This window comes from Leptonychotes weddellii, chromosome 4, assembly GCF_054177405.1.
Source record: "Leptonychotes weddellii isolate Sample4059 chromosome 4, ASM5417740v2, whole genome shotgun sequence".
Taxonomy (NCBI): Eukaryota; Metazoa; Chordata; class Mammalia; order Carnivora; family Phocidae; genus Leptonychotes; species Leptonychotes weddellii.
This window is the reverse complement of record NC_138372.1, coordinates 79634518-79662084: the sequence shown is the minus strand read 5'-3', so window position 1 is coordinate 79662084 and position 27567 is coordinate 79634518. Positions and strand designations below refer to the sequence as shown.

Sequence of the window (27567 nt, the reverse complement as noted above, 5' to 3'; positions counted from 1 at the left end):
TTAAATAAATATTTCAAGTGATCTGACATATAGTAGAAGCTAATTGACTATTAGAGTACTTTCCCTGTTTATATACAGTAGTAGTAAAAGATAAAGCAGATTGGTATTGGATTTTTTTTAAGATTTTATTTATTTATTTTTAAGAGAGAGAGAGAGAGAGAGATCACAAGTAGGTAGAGCATCAGGCAGAGGGAGAGGGAGAAGCAGGCTCCCCAGGACCCTGGGATCATGACCTGAGCTGAAGGCAGACACTTAACTGACTGAGCCACCCAGGTGCCCTTGGTATTGGATTTTTTTTTTTTTTAAGATTTTATTTATTTATTTGACAGAGAGAGAGGGACAGCGAGAGAGGGAACACAAGCAGGGGGAGTGGGAGAGGGAGAAGCAGGCTTCCCGCTGAGAGGGAGCCCGATGCGGTGCTCAATCCCAGGACCCTGGGATCATGACCTGAGCCCAGGGCAGACGCTTAACGACTGAGCCACCCAGGCACCCCTCGTATTGGATTTTTAAGAGTCCTAGTACTAAGTTAAGCAGTTAGAGATTTCAGAATGTTAAAATTTAAAAATCAAATTCACATAATTCAAACTAATATTTAAAATGAAGTGGCAGCATAGAAAATGGTAGGAGGGAAGCAAAGTATCATTACATGTAAATCAATGCTGTCTCTCAATAGCTGTTAGCAACAAAAACCATATTGTCAATTATTTTAAAATAATTTTGTTATTTCCACTACTGACCATTGTCACTCATCTAGCACAAAATTAATGGTCACAGTCATTCACATGATAAAATTTGTTCTGCACCATTTAGATAATGACATTAATAGCAAACTACATTTAAATATATAAAATAGACCTTCTTTTTAAGATATGAGTACATTTACTACAAGAAGTTGATGCTATAAAGTAATGCAAAAGTATGATCCCTGAGGCTAAGTAGATACTATCACCTCCATTGTTACAGATGAATAAACCAAGGAAAATATAGTGATTATTATACTCAGACGATTTAAGTAGTAAATAATACATATGAGATTTAGGGTTAAGTTTATCTGATTCCAATATACATGCAACTTATTACAATGGATAAATTGAATGTTAATATTTGAGGAGGTGACATTTAAGCTGAAACCTAAAAGTAACAGACATGCTAGGAACCAGAGTGTTCTGGGCAGAATGTATGGGCAAAGCTTTGATGCAGACAAGACAAAGGGTCACTCTTTAACTATTCAAACGCAAACCCCAATATGACCAAAAGCATAAAAGTGATTCTTGTAGGAAAAGATCCATCAGTATTAATTTTTCTTTATTTCTCTTTCCAATAAAATTTGATATTTAATGCAATCCATTTTTATATAAATGTATTTGTATATGACATATTTTTTCCTACTTCTAGGTGAATATTGGATTGATCCTAACCAAGGATGCTCAGGAGATTCCTTCAAAGTTTACTGTAATTTCACATCTGGTGGTGAGACTTGCATTTATCCAGACAAAAAATCTGAGGGAGTAAGTACCAATCTGTTTTGGTGGTGACTGTTGACAGTTCTTGCCATGTTTTTGCAATATTGAACTAAACAGGAAAATTATACTGTCATATTTTCATTTATCTGCTTTTCTTACAGGGTAATTAGAGCATTTCATTTGCATAAACATGAATAAGACACCAACGTGATGCACAGAGTTAACAAATACTTCTCTCCTTTATCTTTTACACAGATGTATTCTTTATGCACCTGCTTGTGCTCTAAAATTCTATGGCTTTTCCATGACACAGCACAGCTGATTCTCAAATTTTAGTGCATGTATAGTATTCTTCATTCCAATTACCACATGATAGAACTCACAGCTGTATATGTTCAAAATACACAATTTGTAATCTTTTACATAAAATAAGAGCACTGTCTGCCTTTGCGTGCTTTTTAAATGTTTAGTCTCTTCAAAAACATTTCTTGATTTTCACCCAGCAGTATCAATATATTTGAGTTCTATCTTTAAAGCTATAAAGACAAATGACTAATACAGGGAAAGATTTCTCACTAGCATAATTATATTCTCCAGTTTCTGGTGATAAATGTTGCCTTTGTTTGTAATCTTTTAATAAATCACATCCTTCTTAGTAAATGGTGTGGGCATACAGAGGCACAGAAAGTCCTTAAGGCAGCTAAAGTCCTTTAGTGTGGCTAGTCTCTTTAGCAGAGAAGTTAAGTTTGTGAGAAAAGGGTGGGCAGTAGGGGCAGGAGGCAAAGCAACTTCTGTTTCCCATCAAACGTGGCCAGTGGCGAAGCATAATAAAATTCCTGTAGCCCCAAACAAATGAGGGCACATGGAAAATGCCTCCCCTTACACTGATAACTCAAATTCCCTACAGCGAAGCCTTAGATACCCTTATATTTTGCTGATGTTTACAAAGCAAAACGATAAATGCAGATCTATTAAAAATTCTAAACATTCTTCCCAGAAGATGATTAGGCTTGCTTCCTGCCAATGACTTTTCCATAGCATGGCACCCTTAGTTACTGGCTGACTGCTTTCAGGATGCTTCCCTTCACTATAGAATACTGATGGTACTTGCCTTGATGGCTGATTCCAACTGGTATTATGAGGGGTTCTTTTGCAAGGGGTTTTGCCTAAGAGTCCCACCAGTGTCCCCTATAGCTCTTATTATGCCATCGGCAGGTTATTCTCCCCGACCCGCCCTTCTTTTTGAGCAATTAAAGAAAACAGCAGGAAAATGACTCAGTCTTCACTAAGTGGGAATTCACAGGATCTCTCTCAAATTTTTCTCTTTATCTCATTTTCTGTAGTTCAGGATAGACTGTTTTAAAACTTCTTTGGCATCTTAGTCTTACTGAAAATTACTGATACGTAATTTTCAGTACGTAACAATACTGCTCCTAACTTTTACCTACTTTCTAATTTTCCTGTTCCTTTGCAACAGGTAAGAATATCATCATGGCCAAAGGAGAAACCAGGAAGCTGGTTTAGTGAATTTAAGAGAGGAAAACTGGTATGTTATTACCTCAACATGAAATGGTTTGTCTTACACTTCATAAATGAAGCTCAAATTATATATCTCTAGACCCGGACTGTGAAAGTCTAAATTATACTATCCCAGATTCCATGTGTTCTCTGGCTTGCTCCATCTATATCTCTTAGACCACTGTGGTATTTTAGAAAAGTCTAAATGTTTTGTATCAAAATACATGGAAATATGCTGAACTTACCAAAATAATGTGATCAGATAAAGTATGAACTCCACTAAGTACCTGATAGACATCATAAAAATAGATTGTTAGAAATGTCAGGTATAGAGGATACATAAATTATTTTTTGTTCTCTATTTCAATAAAAACTTTTGGAATGTGAAATGTTTTTTCTGATTGCTACATGTAGATATAAAGTGAACTGACTGACCTGACCTTTTATTTGGATTAGAGCACAAGTTCACTTAGATATTTTCTTACAATGACCAGTTCACTATTAATAATTTGTTGTAGGTATTTTAAGATTTGTGCCAAAACTAAATTTATATTATAAAAGCTGTTTAAAAATACATGTGTGTTTAAAATATTAATAAGAATGTATTTTAAATGAAAGTTTCTCACTTATCCAGGTAATTATTCAATTTTTAATGTTCTTTAAAAAGCTGTTATTTTCCAACGATGGCTGTTTTATAGTTATCATCCTATGGGAACCTACACAAATTAATTAACAATTTTAGTGAAGTTCTCCAGTTCACGTAATTCTTCAGTGCAGTCTTCAAGTTACATTAGATATCCATGGGACATCTTACCAGTGTAGAAGTTAAAAAATACATACACAGAACGGTGTGTGTGGTATTATTTTTTGTTGTTTTGGTTTGTTTTCCTTCGTGTGCATTTCCCAAGTGGCCTTTTTTTCTTCAACCAAACAAGGTTCCTCACTATCTAAGCTATTAATCAGTAAGGATTAAGTAAATTCAACAATAAGGAAGAAAGTCATAGATAACTGCCTCTACATCAGGTAAATCTATAGTCTAGTTAAATTTCCTACTCCGTTTTTAAAAAAATCTAGGTTTATATGTTTCAGCTGACCCCAGTATTACAATTATACCCAATAAAACAATTTATGAATTTAATAAAGAGTTTTAGTAATTTTCAATTATCTTCCTGCTCTAAATACAAAATAAGTATTTACTAGCTTTGCACAGTGGCAGTATCATAGCCAATGAGGTTTATCCAAGGCGCGATTATTGCTAATTGAAAACTTTTCACAAAATAAGTATTTACTGACTCAACAAATACTCACTTGTGTCACCTGGGGCATTATGTTTGGTGACACAGTGGTGAGTAAGTACATCATCTAAGAATGAACAAACAGGCAGGTCTGTGCAGTAAATAGAAGACCAAACACCTTAGAAAACTATGGCCCCAAAATAAAAACGGCAGGAACATGTTTAAAATTTTGGGCCAAGTGGATATCCTATGAAGTTTTTTAAAGAAGTAGGTGAGATTAAAAAAAAACATTAAGGGGTGCCTGGGTGGCTCAGTCGGTTAAATGAGGACTCTTCCTTTCAGCTCAGGTCAAGATCTCAGGGTCCAGAGATCTAGCTACCTTGTGCTCTGTGCTCAGCAGAGGTGGGAGTCTGCTGGAGATTATTTCTCCCTCCCTCCCCTTCCCCCTCTGCTCCTCCCCCCCTCACGTGCACTCTCTCTAAGAAAAAAATTAAAATAGGTAACCTTTGCATTGCACCAAGATTCCTCAGTACCCATTGCTTCACTATTTTTTTTTTAAAGATTTGATTTATTTATTTGACATAGAGAGGGAATACAAGCAGGGGGAGTGGGAGAGGGAGAAGCAGGCTTCCTGCCTAGCAGGGAATCCTATGTGGGGCTCGATCCCAGGATCCTGGGATCATCACCTGAGCCAAAGGCAGATGTTTAACGACTGAACCACCCAGGAGCCCCTGTTTCACTATTTAAAAAGATACAGAAACATAATGAAAGATACTTCATAATCTATAATTTAAATTTATTTAAATCATTAATTTAAAAAGATACACAAATAAAATGAAAGATCTCTTGGAGACAAAAGCACTTTTTTGGAAATTTTTAATGGGTAGGACAATGAAGCATAGAAATAAAGTGATTTTTTTCAAAGATAAGTAGTGCTTTCAGTAACTCGGGTGGGCGTACAATAGCGATTTCATAAAATCCCGTCTCTGGGTCTTCTGACCCTCCGTGCCCACTTTCTTTCCCTAAGTGAAAATGTGCCTATGGATTCATCCATGTGCTTCTGGGATCACAGTTCACTGTCAACAGTGATTTTTATCCTTTTATAACATGAAAGAGTAAAAGAATCTTTACGTGTCTTTTTTATTCTTTTATTCCCAGCTTTCCTATTTAGATGTTGAAGGAAATTCCATTAATATGGTGCAAATGACATTCCTGAAACTGCTGACTGCCTCCGCCCGGCAAAACTTCACCTACACCTGTCATCAGTCAGCCGCCTGGTACGATGTGTCAGCGGGAAGTTACGACAAGGCACTTCGGTTCCTGGGATCAAATGATGAGGAGATGTCCTATGACAACAACCCTTACATCAAAGCACTGTATGATGGCTGCGCAGTAAGTATCCTGGCTTTTGCCTTCTTTCTCAGGGTGAGAGGCAGTGGGTGACCACCTCAGTCTGGCCCTAAGCCAGGTTGCTCTCGTGGAATGGATGGCAACTGTTATTAAGATCTGATGCTTAACACTGGCACTAAAATACAGTATCTTAGAAGCCATGGATATTCACACACAGGCACACACACACACTCATGCACACACACACACACACACACACACTCATGCACACACGCACTCTGAAACATACATATAGACACATATTCTAAAAGCCGTAACAGAAGGTAATCTTAGATCACATGCTATTTCTATGGACTTATTCCTGATACTGGAATACTATTGTAGCTAGTTATTCTTGAAATGAAAAAAATAAATCAAAAACTTTATTTCATTTGTCTCCTTCATCCATGATTCTAAAATGACAGATAAAGGAATCAGCATTATACCATTTATACCATAGAGAAGTCTTACCCTTGTGTTTTGTTTGTAAGGAGCTTGTCTGTTGGTTCTGTATTATACAAGTTTAGGCAGTTATTATCATTTTTTGTTATTTCTATTCTCTGGAACTATCCTTTTCACACAAATGGGAATTCTATTTAAGAAAATGACCCAGAGAGCACACTAAAAAAAGTCATTGTTGTAGCTGATGACTGAAGAACTCACAGTTACAAAGAAATAGGCCCATGCCTTCAAGAAGTGAGTAGGGTACCCACAGATCAAAGAAGAGAAAATAAAACATATTAAAAGTAGCAAGTGTTTGGATTTCCCAATAGTTATGTACTGATAATCATTCACAAAATTAATATATAGCAGCAGAAATGCTTTGACTTTTGACCTTGTGCACTATAATTTCTATACTGTATCTTAAGAAACCTTGAATATTTATATAGTATGATTACAATGGTAAGAATATATTATTATGAAGGAGCCCGACCCAATTTTAGCATCAGTTTTCATATTAAACTGTATTTATCAATTCAATAAGATTCTTTTCAACTGTGCAATGTATCCAAATATTATAGTTGGATAATAACAGCTAAATATTAAGCATTCAAAATTTAAAACTACATAGGACATCAGTGATGACAACAAGAGTTAATTGCACGTAGATAATGGCAAATTTGTTTCTTACTCTCTTCTTTCATACCTCCTCACCTCCACTCAGAGGCTTAAGAAAAAAATAACATATAAAACTATGAAATGATTGTGTAACTTTGTATTTCTGTTCAATTTTACAGTCCAGAAAAGGCTATGAAAAAACTGTGATTGAAATCAATACACCGAAAATTGATCAAGTACCTATCGTTGATGTAATGATCAATGACTTTGGTGATCAGAATCAGAAGTTTGGATTTGAAGTTGGTCCTGTTTGTTTCCTTGGCTAAGATTAGGACAAAGAACATATGAAATCAACAGAAAAAAATACCTTGGTGCCACCAACCCATTTTATGCCACATGCAAGTTTTTGAATAAGGATGGTATATAGAAAACAACTTGCTACATATATATGTACTGATTAGAAATACCGATGCCCTTGCAGGGGCAGAATCTTTACATGACAAAAGCTTCGAAAATCATAAAAATACAAGATAGTGTGGCTGAGATGGAAACAGGCCTTATTCTTGATTCCCAATTTTCATCTCTCCTTTTCCTATTTGGATTTCTTTGGTGCTGTAGAAAAAAGAAGAGAACAATATATATTCATAAAAGATATGGTGCTCATTCCCATCCATCAAGGATGTGCTAAAACAGTGTGTTTAATAAATTGTAATTATTTTATGTACAGTTCTATACTGTTATCTATGTGTCCATTTCCAAAACTTGCACGTGTCTCTAAATTCCATCTGACTCTAATTTTATGAGAATTGCAGAACTATGATGGCAATAAATATATGTATTATGAAAAAATAAAGTTGTATTTCTGATGACTCTAATTCCCTCTCTTTGATTAATAATAAAATGCCTTTGTATATATTGATGTTGAAGAGTTCAATTATTTGATGTCGCCAACAAATTTCTCAGAGGGGCAAAAACCTAGAAGACTCTCGGAAGCACACTTGGATCAACTCTCCTCTACTGACAGTAACTTTGCTGAATTTCAGCCAAAAATATCATGCATTTTGATGCTTTATTCAATGCTATACCTCAGCCTTTTTCTTTTCAGAGTCCAGGATTTCCCAGAATCCTTGTGTATATGGAAAATAAGCAAGTTTATATTTTTGGACAGGAAAATGTGTATGAGAATCTATTTAACAAACGGATGTCTCCATCAAGCAAACAATCAGATGTACAATTTTTTTACTACCTTATCTCATCTCATTGCTTTCAGTGTGCTTCAGTCATGCAGATTAATATTAAAAGATGGGAACTAAGCAATTATTTATGAATTTGTTCAATATTATAATTTTTAATCGACCAACTTCTTGAATTTGATTCCAAGTTGCTTATTATAATAATCTTCAAATATTATTTTACCTGCACCTGCCCAAAAAATACTATTTCTTTTCTTTCAAAATAATAACATACATTATTTGACTTGCCTAATTCTTAAACAGCATATGGGTGGATTGTTACTAACAGTGCTTGTTTTAAAAGTCATACTTATTAAAGCAATCAAAACATTTTTTTTTTCCACTAAGGTATTTTCTTCCAGGTAGCTTGCTATAGCAGTAAAATTTTAAAGTTACAAATTGAACTTTGTATCTATTTTAAGTAATATATGTAAGACTTGAAAATAAATGTTTTATTTCTTATATGAAGTGTTAAATTAATTGATACCAGATTTCACTGGAACATTTTCAACTGATAATTTATCACAAAAGAGCATACCTGTAATACTGGAATTAAAACGTGAACACTTGTCATTCAGAAGTTCTTTTATTTTTGAAATCAAGTTTGTAAATGTCCTTTCAAGAAGGGCGATATGAATCGTATAAATAAACTCAAGTCTTGTCTACCTGGATTGGTCATTCTCTTTCTTAAATAGGTTCCAAATTACTCTCTATTGCAGAAAAGGCTTTTGATTCTGTTTCTTGACCATCCAGATTAGAATCGTTTATACTTTTGGAAAAGAATATTTTCCTTCAGAGATAAGTTGTTTAAATTCTCCACATGTCTAAAATAAAAACACCACATGGTAATACTCTATTTACAAAATTAAGGTAGGCTATACTTAAAATTTCAGAAAGATATTTTTCATAATTAAACATTTTGCAAAGTCTCAAACATATGTTCACAATTTCAGCACTAGAAATATTTCCAGAACTTTTACATAGTCTCTAAATTATACATAAAGTAATATTTTTTATCAAGAGAAATTCCATACGTCAGCCAATTTAATGAATATATAGCAATAAGAGAGAATATTTTGCATATTGACCTGCCCTGGGGAAGCTGTATTATTTGCCCATTTAAACAAAACAGTCTCAAATTTGGCACTCAATAGTATTAATGAATAAATAACTGAACTGCCTATCCTTTTTTATTCCTTGCACATATGGATATGGTCTTCTTTATTGCTTTGGATTTTTTTCTCTCCCTTATACCTGATTTAATCTGAACAAAAAGAAGCTCAGTGGAAAAGAAAAAGCATATTATATGACATTCCAGTCTTGGCCCAAGCATGTATAAACTCTGGAGAATAATGTTGATCCTGGATAGATCCTGGCATGGATGGATCCTGGGCCTGATGCACACAAAATTTGGCTTTACTCTTAAAAAAAAAAAATTACAAATACAAAAAAATTACAGAATTTATAATTTTAAATGAATGAAGGTCTTACAACAAATTACTAATTATAAAAACGGACCCATAACAAAAGTATCAGACAATCGGGAAAAAAAATCAATGTTTTCTTTAATTCTCTGAAGTACGTTTGTAATACTTTTATTCTATGTGTTTGTTTATTTTTGGCTTCAATCTCTGAGTGCCTCTTCATATGAGAATTTTATAATTTAATTTCTAGTAGAAAGAATAAGTTTTTCTAACATGTTCTTATCAACATTATGTTGACAAGAAACATAATCGCTTAGAGCTGTTTCTTTCAATTTCACTTCTTGTTATTGGTAAGTATTTTAAAAATTTTGGGTTATTTTAAATTTAGGAAAAGCTCTATACATTTATTTCATATATGTACTATAAATTTGTGAGAATTTTTCACAGGCTAGCTTCTGATTTCTCTACATTTTATACCTTGTTTTCTTTCCACTACCAATAGATTTCAGGCTCTGGGCACCGTAAGACAGATGCATGCCATGATACAAACTCTGTCTTCCTACTTTTTATGTTATAACACAGTGGGTGATAGGATTATTCCATAAAGCTATTCCTACACTAGGATTACTGGCAATAAGTTTCCATAAATATGAACTGTAAGCCATATAATTATACCTCACCATGTAAACCTAGCCTATAAATCCTGAATAAATGAGTCCTTAATTGGAATTCCTCCTTGCTGCCTCTTTCCACACCATCCAACACAAGAAAAAAATGCCAAAGAGAAGTTGGAGTGGAAAGATAATATTTTTAACAGATCATAGTGAAAGGATCTTACTTGGGCAAATTTTACCAATTGTATGACTATGAGAACGTATTTCTAGCAGATCTCTCAAGGGCTTAGATGGTGTCCATGAAAGACAATGATCCTGAAGCTTAGTCCTCTATGCTGAGTAATTGTGACAGAAGTGAATTAATGAAGGGCTTAGCACACTGATACACACCAAGAGCTAAATAAATAGTTGCTACTGCTCTGGACTTCCCACCGCTACTATAATCACCCTAGCATAAGTTCCTTTCTAAATCATAGCTAAGAACACGTGTGCTATTTACTTATAAAGATTTAATTTTAAAAATGTAAAACATTATACAAATTGCATGATCACAGAAGTCCAAAGTAGCAAATAGGATCCCATAAAATCCAAGCTTTACAAATGGGTCAGAAACGGTACAAAACAGGAGGAGCTGCATAAGCCATGTAAATACCCAGGAACGGCACACCCATCAGACACAGCTTCTCAAATCCTCTTTTCCCAGCATGTGTTTTGCTCTCCTGAAGGATGAGTTGAGTAGGCTTTAGAGTCTCTCAAATTTTACCCATTGCTAGGCCTCTATGGATGGAATGGTCATATAACTAATAATTCTTCATGCAGCTGCCCCTCAGAGATCCAGAGATGACAGGATTATTTACAATTGAAAATCTTGCAGAAGTGTATCCTGCTAGAAGCATTCCATGCTCAGAATCAATACATAGCAACACTTGCAGGATCCCCATTTACCTTCTAGCTAGTAAATCCATAGTCAATATAAGGAGATTGGTCAGGATCAAAGCAGAGGTAGAAAAGAGTTACAGAACCACTGTTAATGCTTTCTTTCTAAAAATATAAATTGAGGGGCACCTGGGTGGGTCAGTCGGTGAAGCATCTGCCTTCGGCTCAGGTCATGATCCTGGGGTCCTGGGATGGAGCCCCGCGTTGGGCTTCCAGCTGAGCGGGGAGTCCACTTCTCCCTCTCCCTCTGCCTCTCCCACCCTGCTCATGCTCTCTCTCTCAAATGAATAAATAAAACCTTTTAAAAAAAGTAAATTGAAATAACATCAGAAATGTTTTATGTAACAACTAAGACTTATTTTATAATAACCTAATGATGGTATTTCTACCTAAAATACTATGTATATGAAGTTACACAAAAAACACTGAGGAATACATTCCTATTTTTAAATTACCTATATATGTCTATGAAGAAATAAAGAAGTAGGCCTTTTTTTTCCATAATGGAAAGATTTTGAAGAGCAAACCGTATGTCCTAGTAGCAGATCTTATTCTAGGGACAACCTAGGGCACGAAGTAAGCTGAGTCTTCAAGCTTGATTCACCATCACTTTAGGGTCTCAGGTATAAATAAAATGTCTGCCTGCTATTTTTCATCTCACTGAGGGAAATGAGTAGGTCCAAGGCAAAAAGACACTTTCTCCTGAAGCAACATACACTTCTGTGCCCACCCTATGTGAGATGACCAGACTAAATTAAGTGAAACGAATACATGCTCTAAGAAAGAGATGGATTCGCAGGTCCCTCAGACCAACATGGTGGAAAGGTCTGTGTAACCAATTCTTTAATGACACGAGTTTTGGCATCTTATCTATTTCAGGAAAATGAAATTACTGAGTAAAAATAATCATAGCTAATATTCTATAAAGTAAAATGTAATTTAAAAACCCTGAATTGTATTTTTATGTAAGTAAAATTTATTAGCTATATAGAAACAAAGTTTGCATACTAGATAAATTATTACCTAGTTATTTCCACATAGCTGTATAGATTTTTACCTCACTACTGAGAAAAATAAGAGTGGAAAAAGAAAACCAGTGATAACAATAATAAACCCTAAATGTATTAACTATTTAACTAAAAGTAGAAAATAGATATGACTAGGTAAGTTAATATTTTATTTTAGATTTTTGGTGAAAGAGTTCAAAATCTTACCAGATTTTTTTTCTCTGTGCAGGGGCCTCCCCTCCCCAAACTTCCAGACCCTACCACCCCCACTTTGGCCCTTCAACCCCCAACCCAGGAATAGAGTGGGAGAGGGAAGGGAGAACATGACAGGGTAGGAGGGAGGTAGCCAAGTAGGGGTAGAGGGGTAGAATTTGTAAGTAGATATTTTCTAAAGATAGAGTCAAGTGGTTTTGAACCATGAAATACTGATATCAGAAATCTTGAGTCATTTAATTATCAATTAATCGATGAACAAGTATATAATTTAGCATCATGATGGAGACAGGTCTTTATCAAAGATATATATATATCAACTTTACAAAAGAATAATGTCATAAAGTGTCTGCACTATATCCTTATTTATAGTTTAATAAGAGAAAGAAAACCATCACATCTAAAAGAACAGTTTATTATCAAGGTTCTGACTATAAAGAGATGTTTGGAGAACTTGAAGGAACAATAAATGTTGGTTTGTAAGTGTGCTTCATGAGAAAGATGGTAGGTCCACAAAATGTCTGTAGAGTCTGGATGTGTGTGTCTGAGGGAGAAAAGGAAGACCACTTTATGGAGGAAACCCAGGAGAGAATTCCAGAAGCATATGTGAGTGTGGAACATGAAGAGAACAAGGAGTCTGATACAGCCCCAATGGTGTGGTGTAACGTCAAGTCCTATATTTTGGGTTGGGTTATAATGGCTTGAAAATCATACAAAAGAGTCCGGATATTATGCAGTAGGTAATAAAGAAGGAATGCTGGTTGTTGAGTAAGGCAAAGTCATAATGAAAGTAATGTTGAGAATGACTATTTTGGCAGTTTCTCAGAACTGCCTAGTGGGCATCTTATGCTGGATGGATCTATAAGCTGGGTCAGATGATAGGGACCCAGTGCCATAAGGCTGTTGATGAAATTTAAGTGAGCAATAATAAGGATTTGGATTACAGTAATAACACCTGCATGACTTAAAAGGAAGGACCAGTATAAAATAATCGGAAAGAAGAAATTACTATATTTTATCATTTAAAAATATTCTACAGCCATTTACTGGATACATCTTAAAATAAGCTATACTTGCCTAACCTTTAAGAACATAAGTCATAAAATCAGAGAAAAGTTATATTTACTAAAATCTGAAGAGCTAATGGGTCCCAGGGAAACAAATGACATCTGGCACAGCGCTATCAATTGGCTTTCTATCTCCTATCGTATCTCATATAGTATTGCAGAATACATGTGAAAACAACTTGTTATTGCTTAAACAATACATGATTACATCACTACGCCAAGCACCTGTCTCCTACATAAATAAAAGTTCATGTACATTATCAACCACAGAAAACATACATTTACAGAGAAATCAACTGCTAAAACTTATTATATAGTTGTGTCTTCTGATGTTGAAATTTTCATAAGTAAAAATTGGGACGTAAAGAATAAGCAAATATATGGAAATAATTATATATAATTTATATGAAAAATATTATCTAGCTGTAAAAAGATCATGGCATTGTAGGCACACAATATATATTTAAACATGTAAATAGACAAATGAAGAAATCATATCTATATGTCCTCTGTTGCCTGACCTTTAAGATGGAACTTTTTTTTTAAGATTTTATTTATTTATTTGAGAAAGAGAGAGAGAGCATGAGAGGAGGGAGGATCAGAGGGAGAGGAACAAGGAGACTCCCCACTGAGCAGGAAGCCCGATATGGGGCTTGATCCCAGGACCCCGAACCCTGGACCTCGATCCCAGGACCTGAGCTGAAGGCAGACCCTTCATCGACTGAGCCACCCAGGTGCCCCCATTTCTAAATTAAAAAAAAAAAATCGAAGAGCCTAGAACGCATCAACTTTGATAGATGGTTTTTCCTACATTGGAGGTAAATGGAGCTTCTGCTCTTTCTGTGTTTCTTCTTTTAACCATCACATATTGGGAACAAGTTGCACAGATACCCTGGTCCTGTCATCAGGAAAAGGCATGGCAATTAGTTATTTTCACATGAAATTCTCATTTTTAACAAAAAGGAAAGATGAATCATAGACACCAAAATTAAAAACAGAAGATCTTCAGGCTAATTCTAGTGACTTCATTCAAATAGAGCATGTGGAGGCAGGCTCGGTGCTAGGTTAATATGTACCCTGGCATCTGTTACTAAGGATTTAAGGCTTCTCAGCAAGAATCCTTCACAGTGATGCAAATCTGTATCTGTCATATGCATCGTCATCTGAAACACTAGGCTTCCTGATACCTCCACATTGTTGCCACCATTAAGCAACACGTCTGTTAAACAAAAGTGAAGCTGATATACAGACGTAGACCTTCAAAGAATCCCAGGAACTGAAGAATCAAAGGGAAACAAAGAAGACATCATTTGTTCTTTATCTGTTCTTCTTCACTCACTAATTTTTACCTAAGTGTAATGTTTTCTCTTATATATTTTTTTTAAGATTTGTATTTATTTATTTGAGAGAGAGCATGAGCGGTGGGGGGGGGCAGGGTGGAGGCACAGAGGGACGGGAGGGAGAAGCAAACTCCCCACTGAGCAGGGGGGTTCCAACGTAGGGCTGGGCTCCATCCCAGGACCCTGGGATCATGACCTGAGCTTTTGCAGACGTTAACCGACTGAACCACCCAGGCGCCCCTAATGTCTTCTCTTTTAATGAATGCTTTGTCTGAGAAGAGTTCTTTATGAGCAAATTAACATTTTCTAAGGAAATTTGGTGAAGGAAAGTTTACATTATACACATTAACATAGACCTATGTAAAATAAAATTAACTAATCATCTGATGAGAGATGTTTTTAAATAACCCAAGATTGCCATTCTTCTGTCCTCGACAAATATATTCATGACCATTAAGCTATCGAATATTCAAAATTTTATCTTCACTTCTTGTCAGAACAAAGAATAAGTCATGTCTTCATTGTTGTTATCTATGGGGGTGTGCTTCCCATGCTTGTCTTGAAAGATCCCTCCTTCCTAGGATGGCACATCCTTTGAAATGAGGATGCAGATTAGATTAGAAGACGGGTATAAAGAAGCACTATGAGTTTGGCAGCTGGACAGCAGAACTGTTTCATCTGGCTTTATCTTTGTACATGCTCTGGGACTGGAGCATGTGGAAATCTTACAAACTGAAAGACCTAAGGTTTCTTATGCAACCTCTTAGCTGTTGCCATAACAAAAAGTCAAGCTTCCCTCTCAAGAAGCAGGATATCTTTGGTGTTTATATTTTAAACCCATCATCCCCACCAAAGACTTTATTTTTGTGAAATGTTTAACAGTGGCCATATATTTGATAGAGTTTACCATTTTTAGAACCCCAAAATGACTAGGTTTATCTTGACAAACTGTTGAAAGAAATAGCTTAAGGAAAGTTCTCATTTGAGCCACAGAAAATCACTTTAGAACTATGTTTAAAGGAAATGGCAAAAGTTTATCTAAGTATTCGGCAGAAAGTCAAATAAAATTCCTTAATTCTTCCTCTCATTGTTTTTTTTATTCACAAACCTGGCCAGTTTTCTCCTCAAAACGTTTTTCATGACTCCCTTACCTACACAACTATTACCAGTATCCTAGTCTGAGCTCCTTCTTAGATCCGTTCCCTAAATTTTACTCTTTATTCTAATTGCCCATCTCTACTTATTAAGTATTTATTATTGCTCATGAGTCTATAGGTTAGATGGGAGGAGTTTCTGGCCTGCTAGATCTGGCTAGGTTGATCTTGCTTGCTTGTGGTCATGCATGTGTCTGTAGGCAACTAAATGGTCTTCTGAGGGCTAGTGATCAAAAATGACCTTGTTGGGGTGCCTGGGTGGCTCAGTCGTTAAGCGCCTGCCTTCAGCTCAGGTCATGATCCCAGCATTCTGGGATCGAGCCCCGCATCGGGCTCCCCGCTTGGCGGGAAGCCTGCCTCTCTGCCCTCCACTCCCCCTGCCTGTGCTCCTCTCTCACTGTGTCTCTCTCTGTCAAATAAATAAATAAAATCTTTAAAAAAAAAATGACCTTGTCTGTGGTAGGCTTCCTTCACATGATATCTTATCCTCTAGTAGACTCTACTAGGCTTCTTCACAGGTGATCACAAGGGAGAGATAGAGACAGAGGGACAGAGAGAGACAGAGAGAGAGAAAGAAAACACAACCATTAATTTGAGGCCAGGGTCAAAACTTCTATGGTATCAGTTGGGCCACATTCCATTAGTGAAAGTAAATCACAGACCAGCATATTCATTGCAAAGAGAAAATAGTCTTTATCTCCTAATGGGAGGACCTGCACAATTACATAAGAAAGTTCATGAATGTGGGAAAGAGTACAAGATTGTGAAGATTTCTGCATTCTACCACAATCACTGTCAATCTACTGCTCAAAAACTTTCAGTGACTTCCTATTTCATAACTGATCAATTGTAAACTCTGCTCCCAAGATTTCAAATACACTATGTGCTTCCTTTTAGCCTAACCTTCATTTCCCACCTAACTTAACCTTCTTTTCTATTTTTCTTCAACATGCTTTCTCCATCTACGCCAGCTCATCTAGTCACTGTGACATGAATATGTCTTGCACTTTTAATCATTCATACTTCTGTGCTCTCACCCCTTCCTCCTACCTTATATGCTATTTTCCATCTCTTATACTTCTCTAAATTCTATTTTATTAAAGTCCAGCTTTTTGTTTTTACTGTTTGTTGTTATCAGAGTCTCAGATGTTTCCTGATTACTCCAGTGCACATTGCTATTTTTATTTATTTTTTATTTTTGAATTCCTAGAACATACACATACTTTCCACACAATTTTAGCCCCGGTTACATAGTTCTTTGTATCATACACTTCTTCTTAATGAGTGTTGGTTTGGTCTACGCCACAGGAGTATGAAATGCATATTCCTTAGAGTCTAAAAATTAGTTCTAATCATATGATAGGTATGTTATGGGTTGAATCGTGTCCTCCAAAAATTCATACCTTGGACTCCTGACTCCCAGTTCGTTAGAATGTGATCCTATTTGGAGATAAGGTCTTTACAGAGGTAATCAAGTTGTGAAATGAAGCTATTAGGGTGGGCCTTAATCTAATATCACCGTTGCCCTTATAAAAAGGAGAAACTTGGACACAGAGATGACAAATACAGAGGAAAGACAATGTGAAAGAGACACAGAGGAGAAGACAGCCCTGTATCTACAAGCCAAGGTGGGAGGCCTGGAACAGATTCTTCCCTCCTAGCTATCAGAAGGAATCCCACCTGGATTTTGGACTTCTCTTCTGTTATTTATACTACTTAGTTGGTGGCACTTTGTTAAAACAGGCTTAGGAAACTAAAATGAGTTATTAAATAAATAGCCTGTCTGATTAATCTGATGAAAGGCTCATAAGTATAAACTACTAGTTCTATGTTCTTCGACAAGAGACAATTTGACTGAATTCCTAGGACCTTAACATTTCTGAATCAGACATTCACAATACACAAAACAAGGGATTTTGTTTTCAGAGTGCATCATCTAATATTAAACTTTTGATTGTTAAACTAAATTCGGGACGCCTGGGTGGCTCAGTTGGTTAAGCGGCTGCCTTCGGCCCGGGTCATGATCCCAGGGTCCTGGGATCGAGTTCCGCATCGGGCTCCTTGCTCAGCAGGGAGCCTGCTTCTCTCTCGCTCTCTCCCTCTGCTTGTGCTCTGTCAAATAAATAATAAAAATCTTAAAAAAACAAAAGAAAACAAAAAAAACCCTAAATTCTCTACCTTATATTTTAGAGATGAGAAGAAACACCTATACATGGAAAGAGCAATGATGACCAACAAGTATGCATTGGGAAAGTAAAGTGGGCTGTTTTACTCTGTGCAACTATAAAATAATAACAGAATCTGAATGTTTTTAAGCTGTATGAAATTAAAAATTGAATATGAATAAGGTTATATGAACGTGGAATAGATTCGGCTGAGACATACACTACTTCTTTCTTCTCATGGGGATACAGGGAATGAGACTGACGTAACCTCTTGCCTTTGAGACCTTAAAGGATGCCATATATTATCAAAATTAAATATTGATAATATTGATAATAATAATAATGGGTAATTAATTTTGTGATAGGCAAAATGTAGGGAGGAGAGGTCATCTGTGGCAGGGGTTCTAACCCTGATTAGGAACCCAGGAAAGTATCTGTGAGTAAATGAGACCCGAAGAATGTATAGAAATTGCCCATCTCAATGGCAGTGACAGAGAGAAAGTGTGTTACCTAAAGGAAATTATATCATGAATCCGGGCAAAAAAGAAAAATCTTGGAAGACCAAAACACCTGAGCATTATTCTTTTTCTTTTGGAGTATGGTTGAACTGATTTCTGTTTCTTTCTCCTTTTCCCACACCATCCAGTTCTTCCGTGTGGTTCTACAACTTCCTGCGAGAGGGCCGCACCTCACGCAGGCTGCTGCAGAGCCTGGACCCACCCACTAGAAACGCGGACTAAAAGAGTAAGACATGCCTCAGAGACTTGCTGGAACTTCTGCAGTGAGGAGAAACACGGGTCTGACCACCCAAATTGAAAATCCAACCCAGTACTTCAGAGATAAAACGATACCAAAAATAGGAACAAGCAATCATCAAGAGAACGATTGAAAGCACCTGCTGATGATTTCGTCTCAGAGCCTAACTCAGGCAGAAGAAAATTCAATAGTGTTCAATGAAGTACATAAAGTATTGAGGAAAATAAAATCCTGGTGCCTAAGAGAACAGTAGTATTGATGTCTGCGGCTCCGTGACAGCTGCGCAGAGGAGGCTGCAGAGCTGTGTACCAGCTTGCGGCGTCATAAACTATTCAATATGGACAGACTCATCCCCAGGACAGAGCGATCTGGGCAGTTATCCCGTGTCCTGTCCTTGGGAGGAGCCCTGCTCTACTGCCCCCAGTCCGCTGGGCAGTGATTCTTTGAGCCGGGGGGACGGGGGGTGGCGGGGCTGTTTGGCAGACGGAGCTCAAAAAGGACCTACTCCAGGATTCCACCATAAGCAGGACTTAAATTGGCCTGATCTCCAGAGGTAGCTAAGGGATATTAACAGGAGCCACCAGGAGAACAATTCGAAGACTAACTAACCCCTAGTACCCCTGGGAGAAATCATTAAAGCGATCATGGTAGAAGTCCTCAACTGGGGGCCAAAGAGCCAAATCTGGCCTTGAGACCTGTGTTGTTGTTTGGCCTGAATAACACTGGCTCACACCCATCCTTTTTAATTTTTTTTTAAATTTGTTGCTAACCTTTAGAAACTGGAATTTCTGTATGCTCTTGAAAATGTAGAGGATCTGACAAAATGCGCCTAAGTATCAACTGTCTTTTCGATGGGGGCACACATTCTCTGATTTGCTAGGATACTACATTGTTTTGCTTCTATCTCATTCGCTTCGTGTGGGCTGGCCCTCCTAGACATTTGAGTCCTAAACCTACTACCGATAATTTGAACAAGAAGAGGCAAAACAGGATGGAGATTAGGAAATATTGACCAGAGAGGGACTTCATTGTCCAGACAAGAAGCAAAGGCCTAACACAGTTATATTAATTAATTCAGGAGAAATTGGAAAGTTTACTCAGATATCAAGGAAAGGGAATCAGATCTCATGAGAGGTAAGACATAAGGCAAGGAGATAAAATGGGCTATACTGTGGGATGATCTATACTCTTTCAACCAGAATGAAGGCATCCAAGAACCTAGAAAGAGCCTATCAAAGTAAAAGGCTCTGCATTAGTCAGCTCCAGCTACCCCACCAGAATACCATAGACTGTGTGACTTAAACAACTGAAATTTATTTTCTCACAGCTCTGGAGGCAGGAAGTCTAAGATCAGGTTGCCATCTTGGTTGGTTTCTGGTGAGGGCCTTCTTTCTGGCTTGCTGCCTCCTCACTGGGCCCTTACATGCTGAAGCTCTCAGGTGTCTCTCTTTTTAAAAATATTTTAATTATTTATTTGAGAGAGAGAGATCGTGCACGAGAGGGAGACAGAAAGATAGAAGCACGAGCAGTGAGGAGGGGTAGAGGGATGGGGAGAAGCCGACTCTCCGCTGAGCAGGGAGCCCAACGCTGGGCTCCATCCCAGGACCCCAGAATCATGAGCAGAGTGGAAGGCAGACACTTAAGGGATGGAGCCACCCAGGCGCCCTCTGGTGTCTCTTCTTATTAGGGCAGTAACCCTATCATGAGGGCCCCATCTTCATGACCTCAGCACTCCTTAGCTGCCTCTCAAACGTTCCATTCCCAAATACATATTGGGGGGTTGAGACTTCAACATATGAATTTAGAGAGTGGGCCATTCAGTTGATAATAGTCTCCATCAAAGCTACCCTTACAAAGTTATCTTCTCCTGCTTGACCCCACACGATAATGGCATTATAATGAAAACTGTATTAGGGTTCTCTAGAGGAATAGAACCAGAAGAACCATTGGCATAAGTTCTAGTCCAAGTCCAAAGGTTTGAGAAGCATGAGTTTAGGTGGTCTTAAGTCCTACTCCAAGGCCAAGAGATCAGTGTTTCAGCTCATGCAGTCAGGCAAAGAGAAAGAATTCTTCCTTCCCTGCTTTCTTGTTCTATTCAGACCCTCAACAGATCGAATGAAGTCAATCCACATTGCGGAAGTCAATCTGCTTTCCTCAGTCTACTGCCTATTCAAATATTAATCTCTTCCAGAAATATCCTCACAGATACACCCAGAAATAATGCTTAACCAGATATCTGGGCACCCGTGATCTAGTCAAACTGACATATAAAATTAAGCATTATAAAAACCTATTTTGCAAATGAAGTGGTCAGTAATTTAAGATTGGGCCATCCCTAGTTTATTTACCTCTGCATTAAGTATCTGAAGAAGACTTTGGAGAGTTTCTGCCAGAGACAAAGAACAATATCATGAAGGAGAAAATATGACTTTCACACATAAGGGGTAACCTGAGTGTCTGTCCTTCAGAGGGTTTTGTGAGACTGCTGAATGGCTGTTACTCTTTCAGACTCAGATAAAATCAGTTTAAATAAAAAAAATCACTGCTGTTTATAAAGAAACTTAAGAAATCTAAAACTCTGGACTAGGAAAAAAAAATATCCTCTCAGGGGTTCCTGTGTAAGAATTTGGAACAATCTAGATATAACTGCCTGGACTACTCTCTGCCTTCAGCTCAGGTCATAATCCTAGGGTCCTGGGATTGAGCCCATATCAGATTCCCTGCTCAGCGGGGAGCCTGCTTCTCCCTCTCCCTCTGCCACTCCCCCTGCTTATGCACTCTCTCTCTTTCTGTCAAATAAATAAATAAGATCTTTAAAAAAACAAAAAAAAACCCCTCCATTGACCACTGACTGGCATGGAGTATTATGCACCTGGGTTGGAACCATGATCTGCAAGACCACCTGTGCTGAACATCTGAAAGGGGCACATCATGCAGTCTATTATATTTTTACTTTATTTTGCTTTTTTTTTTTTTACCATGTCTTCCCTAAAAATTTCTTGAGGAAAAGAAAAAGTTAAAGATGGAAATTAAACAGCAAAATTTTCTAAAACTCCTCCTGAGTTTACAATTTGGAATGACTTGTGAACTACTGGGAAGATGGAGTAGAGCTACTTTTTCCTATTGCTCCCAAGCACAACTGAAAAACCCTATACATTTTAGGTAAAGCAAATATAAGGAGATTCTGAAAGGTCAAAAGAAGAGAGCAGATCATCTAGGGGGGGACACCTTGTTACAGGGATAGGGAAATCAGGATCCCCTCCCTCTCAGTCTCCACTGATATGGCGAAGTGGTGTCCTGCTGTGCAATGATGAACATCTTCACTCTCCATTGAACCTCTGACACCCCCCCCCAGTGGAGAGAGATGGGAGCCTCTTTACTACCAGTAGGAAGTGGAAATTCAGGCTCCCATGGGCTTCCCTTGACAACACAGGTGAGGTGCGGGTACAGGGAAGGCCTCATTACCAGCCAGTAGAGATTAAAAGTTCCAGTTCTCTAATTCGTCCTCTCTGACACTATTCCAGTAGGGATAATGGGGAGCCTGTTATAACCCGATAAGGGCAGAAGTTTACCTTATTTGTCCTTACTCAGGCTTTCATTGTGTCAATGGATATAGGGCCAAAAGGTTTTGGTTGGACTGGAGCAGTTATTGTTGCAAAGTTTTCTGCCTTGCTAAACTTCCCCTTTCATATTCCTTTGGGTGGAGAGAGCAAGCTTTTTTTTTTTTTTTGAGGAAGGGTATATCTAGTTCTGCTGCATAAAATCCATGTTCACTTAGAACCTCAGAATATGCCTTTATTTGGAAATAGGGTCTTTATAGATATAACCAAGTAGATGAGTTCACTTAGATTGAGGTGGATCTTAATTCAATAAGACTTAGGTATACTATAAGAAAAGGAGCAAACACAGATACAAGGAGACACAGATTAAAAAGGAAGGTAAGATGACTGTCCACATAGAAACTCCAAAAGAACCTATAAAAATAAAAATCCTATATCTAATAAATTAATTGAGTAAAGTTGAAAGATATAAAATTAACATACAGAAATCAACTGTATTCCTATATACTGGCAGTGAACACATGGATCCTGGAATTAAAAATACAATATCACTTAACATTCTTGAAAAATGAAATCCTTAGGTGTATAAATCTATCAAAATATGTACAGGATTTGTAAGCTGAAAACTATACCACATTGAAAGATATCAAAGAAAATATAAAAAATAGACATACTGTGTTCATGGATTGAAGCATCAACATACCAAAGTTGCCAAACCTCCCCAAATTGATATATAGGTTTAATTCAAATTCAAACAAGACATTTTTCAAGTATGCACAAGATTATTCCAAAATTTATACTGAAAATCAAGCAACTGGAGTAGCTAAAACAATTTTGAAAAACAAGAAGGAAGTGGGAGAATTGTTTTACCTGGTTGTAAGACTTATTATATAGCTACAGTAATCAACACTATGACATTATTAGAAGACCAGATAAGTAAACCAGCAGAAAAAAATAGAGAACCAGAAATAGACACAGATATGTCTAAGTAATTTTTTGACCAAAGTGCAAAAATAATTCAAAGGAGGAAAGATAGTCTTTCCAACATAAGATGATAAAGCCACAAATTGGGGAACCAGGACAAAAATCCCATAAGATTTTATTTAAAGGCCTAAAGCTGGATGCCTACCTGAATGAGCAGGTGAAATCCATCAAAGAATTGGGTGACCACGTAATCAACCTGCGCAAGATGGGGTCTCCCGAATCTGGCATGGCAGAGTATCTCTTTGACAAGCACACCTTGGGAAACAGTGATAGTGAGAGCTAAGCCTTAGGCTGTCTTCCCATAGCCACAAGGGTGACTTCCCTGGTGTCACCAAGGCATGCATGCATGTTGGGGTTACCTTTACCTTTTCTATAAGTTGTACCAAAACATCTACTTAACTTCTTTCATTTGTACCATTCTTCAAATAAAGTAATTTGGTACCAAAAAAAAAGAAAATTCTTAGATAGCATTTTGCCAAGATTATGGTTAAAATATTGGGATAATTAGAATAGACCATGGAGCACCACATTAGCCATCCATCCCTGAGATGTTTTTGCCCAGATCATTCAGGCAGTTGGGAATTCAAGAAAAGCAGCAAACATACATAGTTCAAGGCCCCTGAGGACTTTACAAGGGTAGGAAGAAGGGCCAGGATTGGGGCCGGGCAGTGGGGGAGCTCATCTTTATCTGTCAGTAACAGACAAAATAACTGTGAATCTTATGGGGGTTACAATGGTTGGGGGCAGACCCCATTCTTGATTACTACAACCAATTCCACAAGCTGGGCATTAGAAAATGATGATAGGAAATGATGATACATTAGCAAAGAATGTACAAACTTTAAATTAAAAGCTCTGGTGCCTGACCTGAGTCCTGCTTCCAATCCTCAGTTGAGAAATTAAGTGTGGTTAGAGAGACTAAGGGGATAAGAGGGAAATTAAGAAGACAAAATGGCGCCTCTGTGAGTAGCTCTACCTTCCAAGATAGAAGAAATCACTGGAAAAAATTAGATCTCTAAGGCCTCCAAACCGAGGGAATTAGATAAATGACAAACATTTCCAATGTGAGGGAGCATCCCATTGCAAAAGTTTTGTCTCCATTGTACTCCCATGAAAAATTAGCCAAGGAGAAACTGGTCCTAAGTTAAACTTTGAATGTGAAAGTTCTTCTAAAATAGCTTTGCTAAATTCATTTCCTTACAGATAAAGGACTTCACCTTTTGGTTTTATTGTTTGTGAAAATACACTGTGATCAAATGGGGTAACATTTTACTGAGAAATTTCAGGGTTTATGTAAGTTGAAAGACAATCTTTCTACTAGTAGAATTATAAGCACATATTAAAAATTCATCCTTAAAACAGGGTGTGGCTTTGACCTCTCCAGGAAAAATCGATGGGACATTAGAGAAGGTGGTAGGGGGAATTCTAAGGTGGCTTTCATGAGTTCCATCTCCTGGTGTTAAATCCCATATACTCTCATCCCCTTGAGTGGAACAGGACTTCTGTTTTGCTTGTAGAAAGTAGAATAGGGAAAAAAGTGTTGGGATATCACATATCCTGGATTAGGTTACATTATATGGCAAAGGTGGTGAGACGTCTTTCCCAAGATTACATTATGTTCTGTGAAATTCCATTTTAGCAGATCAGTATACAGGAAATTCTCCTGCTGGGCTTGAGGAAGCAAACAACCACACTGTGAACTGCCTGCGAAGAGGGCCACATAGTAGGGAACTGGAGCAGCCTCTGGAACCTGAAGGTGGACGTCCACTGACAGCCAGTAAGAAGCAAGGGCCCTCAGTCACACAGATGCAAGGAAATGAATTCTAACAGTTGGATGAACTGGGACATGGATTCTTCCCTCATCAGCTCTCCAGATGAGAATGAAGTCTACTTGCCCCCTTGATTGCAGCATGTGAGACCCCAAGCAGAGAACCCAGTTAAGCTGTGCCTAGGTTCTTGAACCACTGAAATTGTGAGATAATAAATGTGTGTTATTTTAAGCTGTTAAGTTTGTGATAGATCTTATGCAGCAATATTTCTAGGATGAGCCATAAGTGCCAAGAGCAGAATGGTATCAGTCTTGATAAAAATGAAGTAAAATATTATTATAAAATGGGTCGTTTTCATTATTGTTTTCTTTTTTTGGCATAAAATTGATTAGTGAAAGATGTTTTTTCTAGACTGGGTAGACTCTATACAGTGGAGGAAGACAGTATATTCACATGTCAGTATAATCTGAAAAAATGATTATAAGTAGTTCTTCCCTAGAGCTGAAATTCTCAATTTTTTTATTAAAGATTTTTATTTATTTATTTGAGGGAGAATGTGTGCGTGTGCACGAGCAGGGGAGAGGGGCAGAGGGAGAAGGAGGAGCATACTCCCCACTGAGTAGGGAGCCTGACACTGCTGGAGCCCAGGACCCTGAGATCATGACCTGAGCTGAAGGCAGATGCTCCACGGACTGAGTCAGCCAGGCACCACTCAATTTTTTTTAGAACTTTTATCATGAGAACCCAGTTTCTGAGACTTCTGAACTGTTATTATGTCCTCATGGAATGCCTTCTATTTTTTCTAACAGAAAGACATTTTTCAGATTTACGATTGAAATTGGCTATATTTGTTATTTGAGAAACTATATATATTATATATGTTTCAATAAAAGGTGATGGAGATTTATTACATAACAGAAAATTATAGGATATATAAATGCTTCAAAATGAGTAGAAAAAAAGAACAGGGAAATAGGCTGTTTTCTGCTAAAATTTAATCTGTTGTGAGTGAATGTAGGTTTTTATCTATATGGTGATCATTCAATCACAACGAATGCAAAATTGGAAGTTACCAGCCAGCTATATTTTGCTTCATTCAGATACTTGAATATTTACATCAAATCTCACTTTCCCTATAATTTTATGGATTTTATGTGTTGGTTTTATATGAAAATAAGGTCCAAGAACAGCTGAAGTTATGGGGAGAATACCTAAAGTTAAGTGCTTACAGAATTATAACATATATGTGCTGAACTTGATTGGGTTTTTGTAATATATGTTTGGTCTCAAGTAGCAAGCAGGGCCTTGTGTAGTGTAAGTCACATCAAGGTTGTTTTTTATGTTTTCTGAATAAATTTAAAATCATAATGTATGACAAGTTTGATGGTTCTGAATATTATTTTTTATGCTTTCTGATACTTTTTGATAGATTGGGGGGATTGGCTTGTGAAAAACCTACACACACACATGCCCACACGAATATTGTACTTAATGATAAAACTGCTAGTGACAAAGCAATAGACAATGGTCCTAGTTAAGGAAAAAAGGATGTAATGTAGAAAACAGAAATGAATTCAAAGAGTACAGTTCAAATAGAGGAAGAGAACAGAGAATTTTTTTTTTTTTTAAGATTTTATTTATTTGCGAGAGAGAGAATGAGAGACAGAGAGCATGAGAGGGAGGAGGGTCAGCGGGAGAAGCAGACTCCCCGCCGAGCAGGGAGCCCGATGCGGGACTCGATCCTGGGACTCCAGGATCATGATCTGAGCCAAAGGCAGTCGCTTAACCATCTGAGCCACCCAGGTGCCCTGGATTCTTTTCTTTATCAACACTTACTACCTTGGTGATCACATGCACTCTAATGGCTTTAAAAGCTGTCCACATGACATTGGTGCCTAAATGTCTATTTCTTTTTTATTTTATTTTATTTTTTAAAGATTTTATTTATTTATTTGAGAGAGAGAGAAGGAGAGAGAGAGCACATGCGAGGGGGGAGGGTCAGAGGGAGGAGCAGACCCCCCGCCGAACAGGGAGCCCGATGCGGGACTCCATCCCGGGACTCCAGGATCATGACCTGAGCCGAAGGCAGTCGCTTAACCAACTGAGCCACCCAGGCGCCCGAGAACAGAGAATTTTTAACAAAATTTGAGAGAAGTTTATTAAGTAGTTAGGGGCTCTGTGACACAGGATTCTCTGATTAGTAGGGTAAAACGATTTTGATGGTAGGAAAGGTAGAATTTATTTTTCTTTCATTTTTAAGTGACTAGGGTATCGTTTTGTTCTGCAAACTCTGGAGTCCATTGAGGGCCAGATGGGACAGTTTTTAAAAAGAGGAAAGGATAATTTCAGGCTTCAAAATCTAAAGGGACAAAATGCTAAGTTAAAAATACTCTTTCATTTGACTATACTTAGCTAATTGGGGATGTTAAAATTACTGACCAAATTGCACTTTGTAAATATCTGAATAAAAGCAGAATTAGATAGGGCCTAACAACCAAGGTGAGAACTCAGATTTATTAACATTAATTTATGGCTTAAGAATTTGCAACGACATGGATGGAACTGGAGGGTATTATGTTGAGTGAAATAAGTCAAACAGAGAAAGACATGTATCATATGATCTCATTGATATGAGGAATTCTTAATCGCAGGAAACAAACTGAGTGTTGTTGGAGTGGGGGG

The 27567-nt window shown here is 37.4% G+C and overlaps 1 protein-coding gene and 2 pseudogenes across 1 annotated transcript in view; all 3 read left to right on the top strand.

Annotated features, from left to right (window-relative positions):
* Positions 1-8561, top strand: part of COL11A1 (collagen type XI alpha 1 chain) — a 196795-nt gene extending 188234 nt beyond the window's left edge. Inside the window, exons 63-66 of the mRNA XM_081817102.1 lie at positions 1396-1508; positions 2941-3009; positions 5375-5608; positions 6844-8561. Of these exons, the coding sequence (XP_081673228.1) occupies positions 1396-1508; positions 2941-3009; positions 5375-5608; positions 6844-6990 (563 nt within the window). The 3' untranslated portion in view covers positions 6991-8561. The remainder of the gene's footprint in view (positions 1-1395; positions 1509-2940; positions 3010-5374; positions 5609-6843) is intronic.
* LOC115944151 (U4 spliceosomal RNA) lies at positions 4180-4310 on the top strand (annotated as a pseudogene).
* A 14622-nt stretch (positions 8562-23183) lies between the features above and the next one.
* The window catches only part of LOC102743031 (glutathione S-transferase A4 pseudogene), a 10104-nt pseudogene continuing 5720 nt past the window's right edge, over positions 23184-27567 (top strand).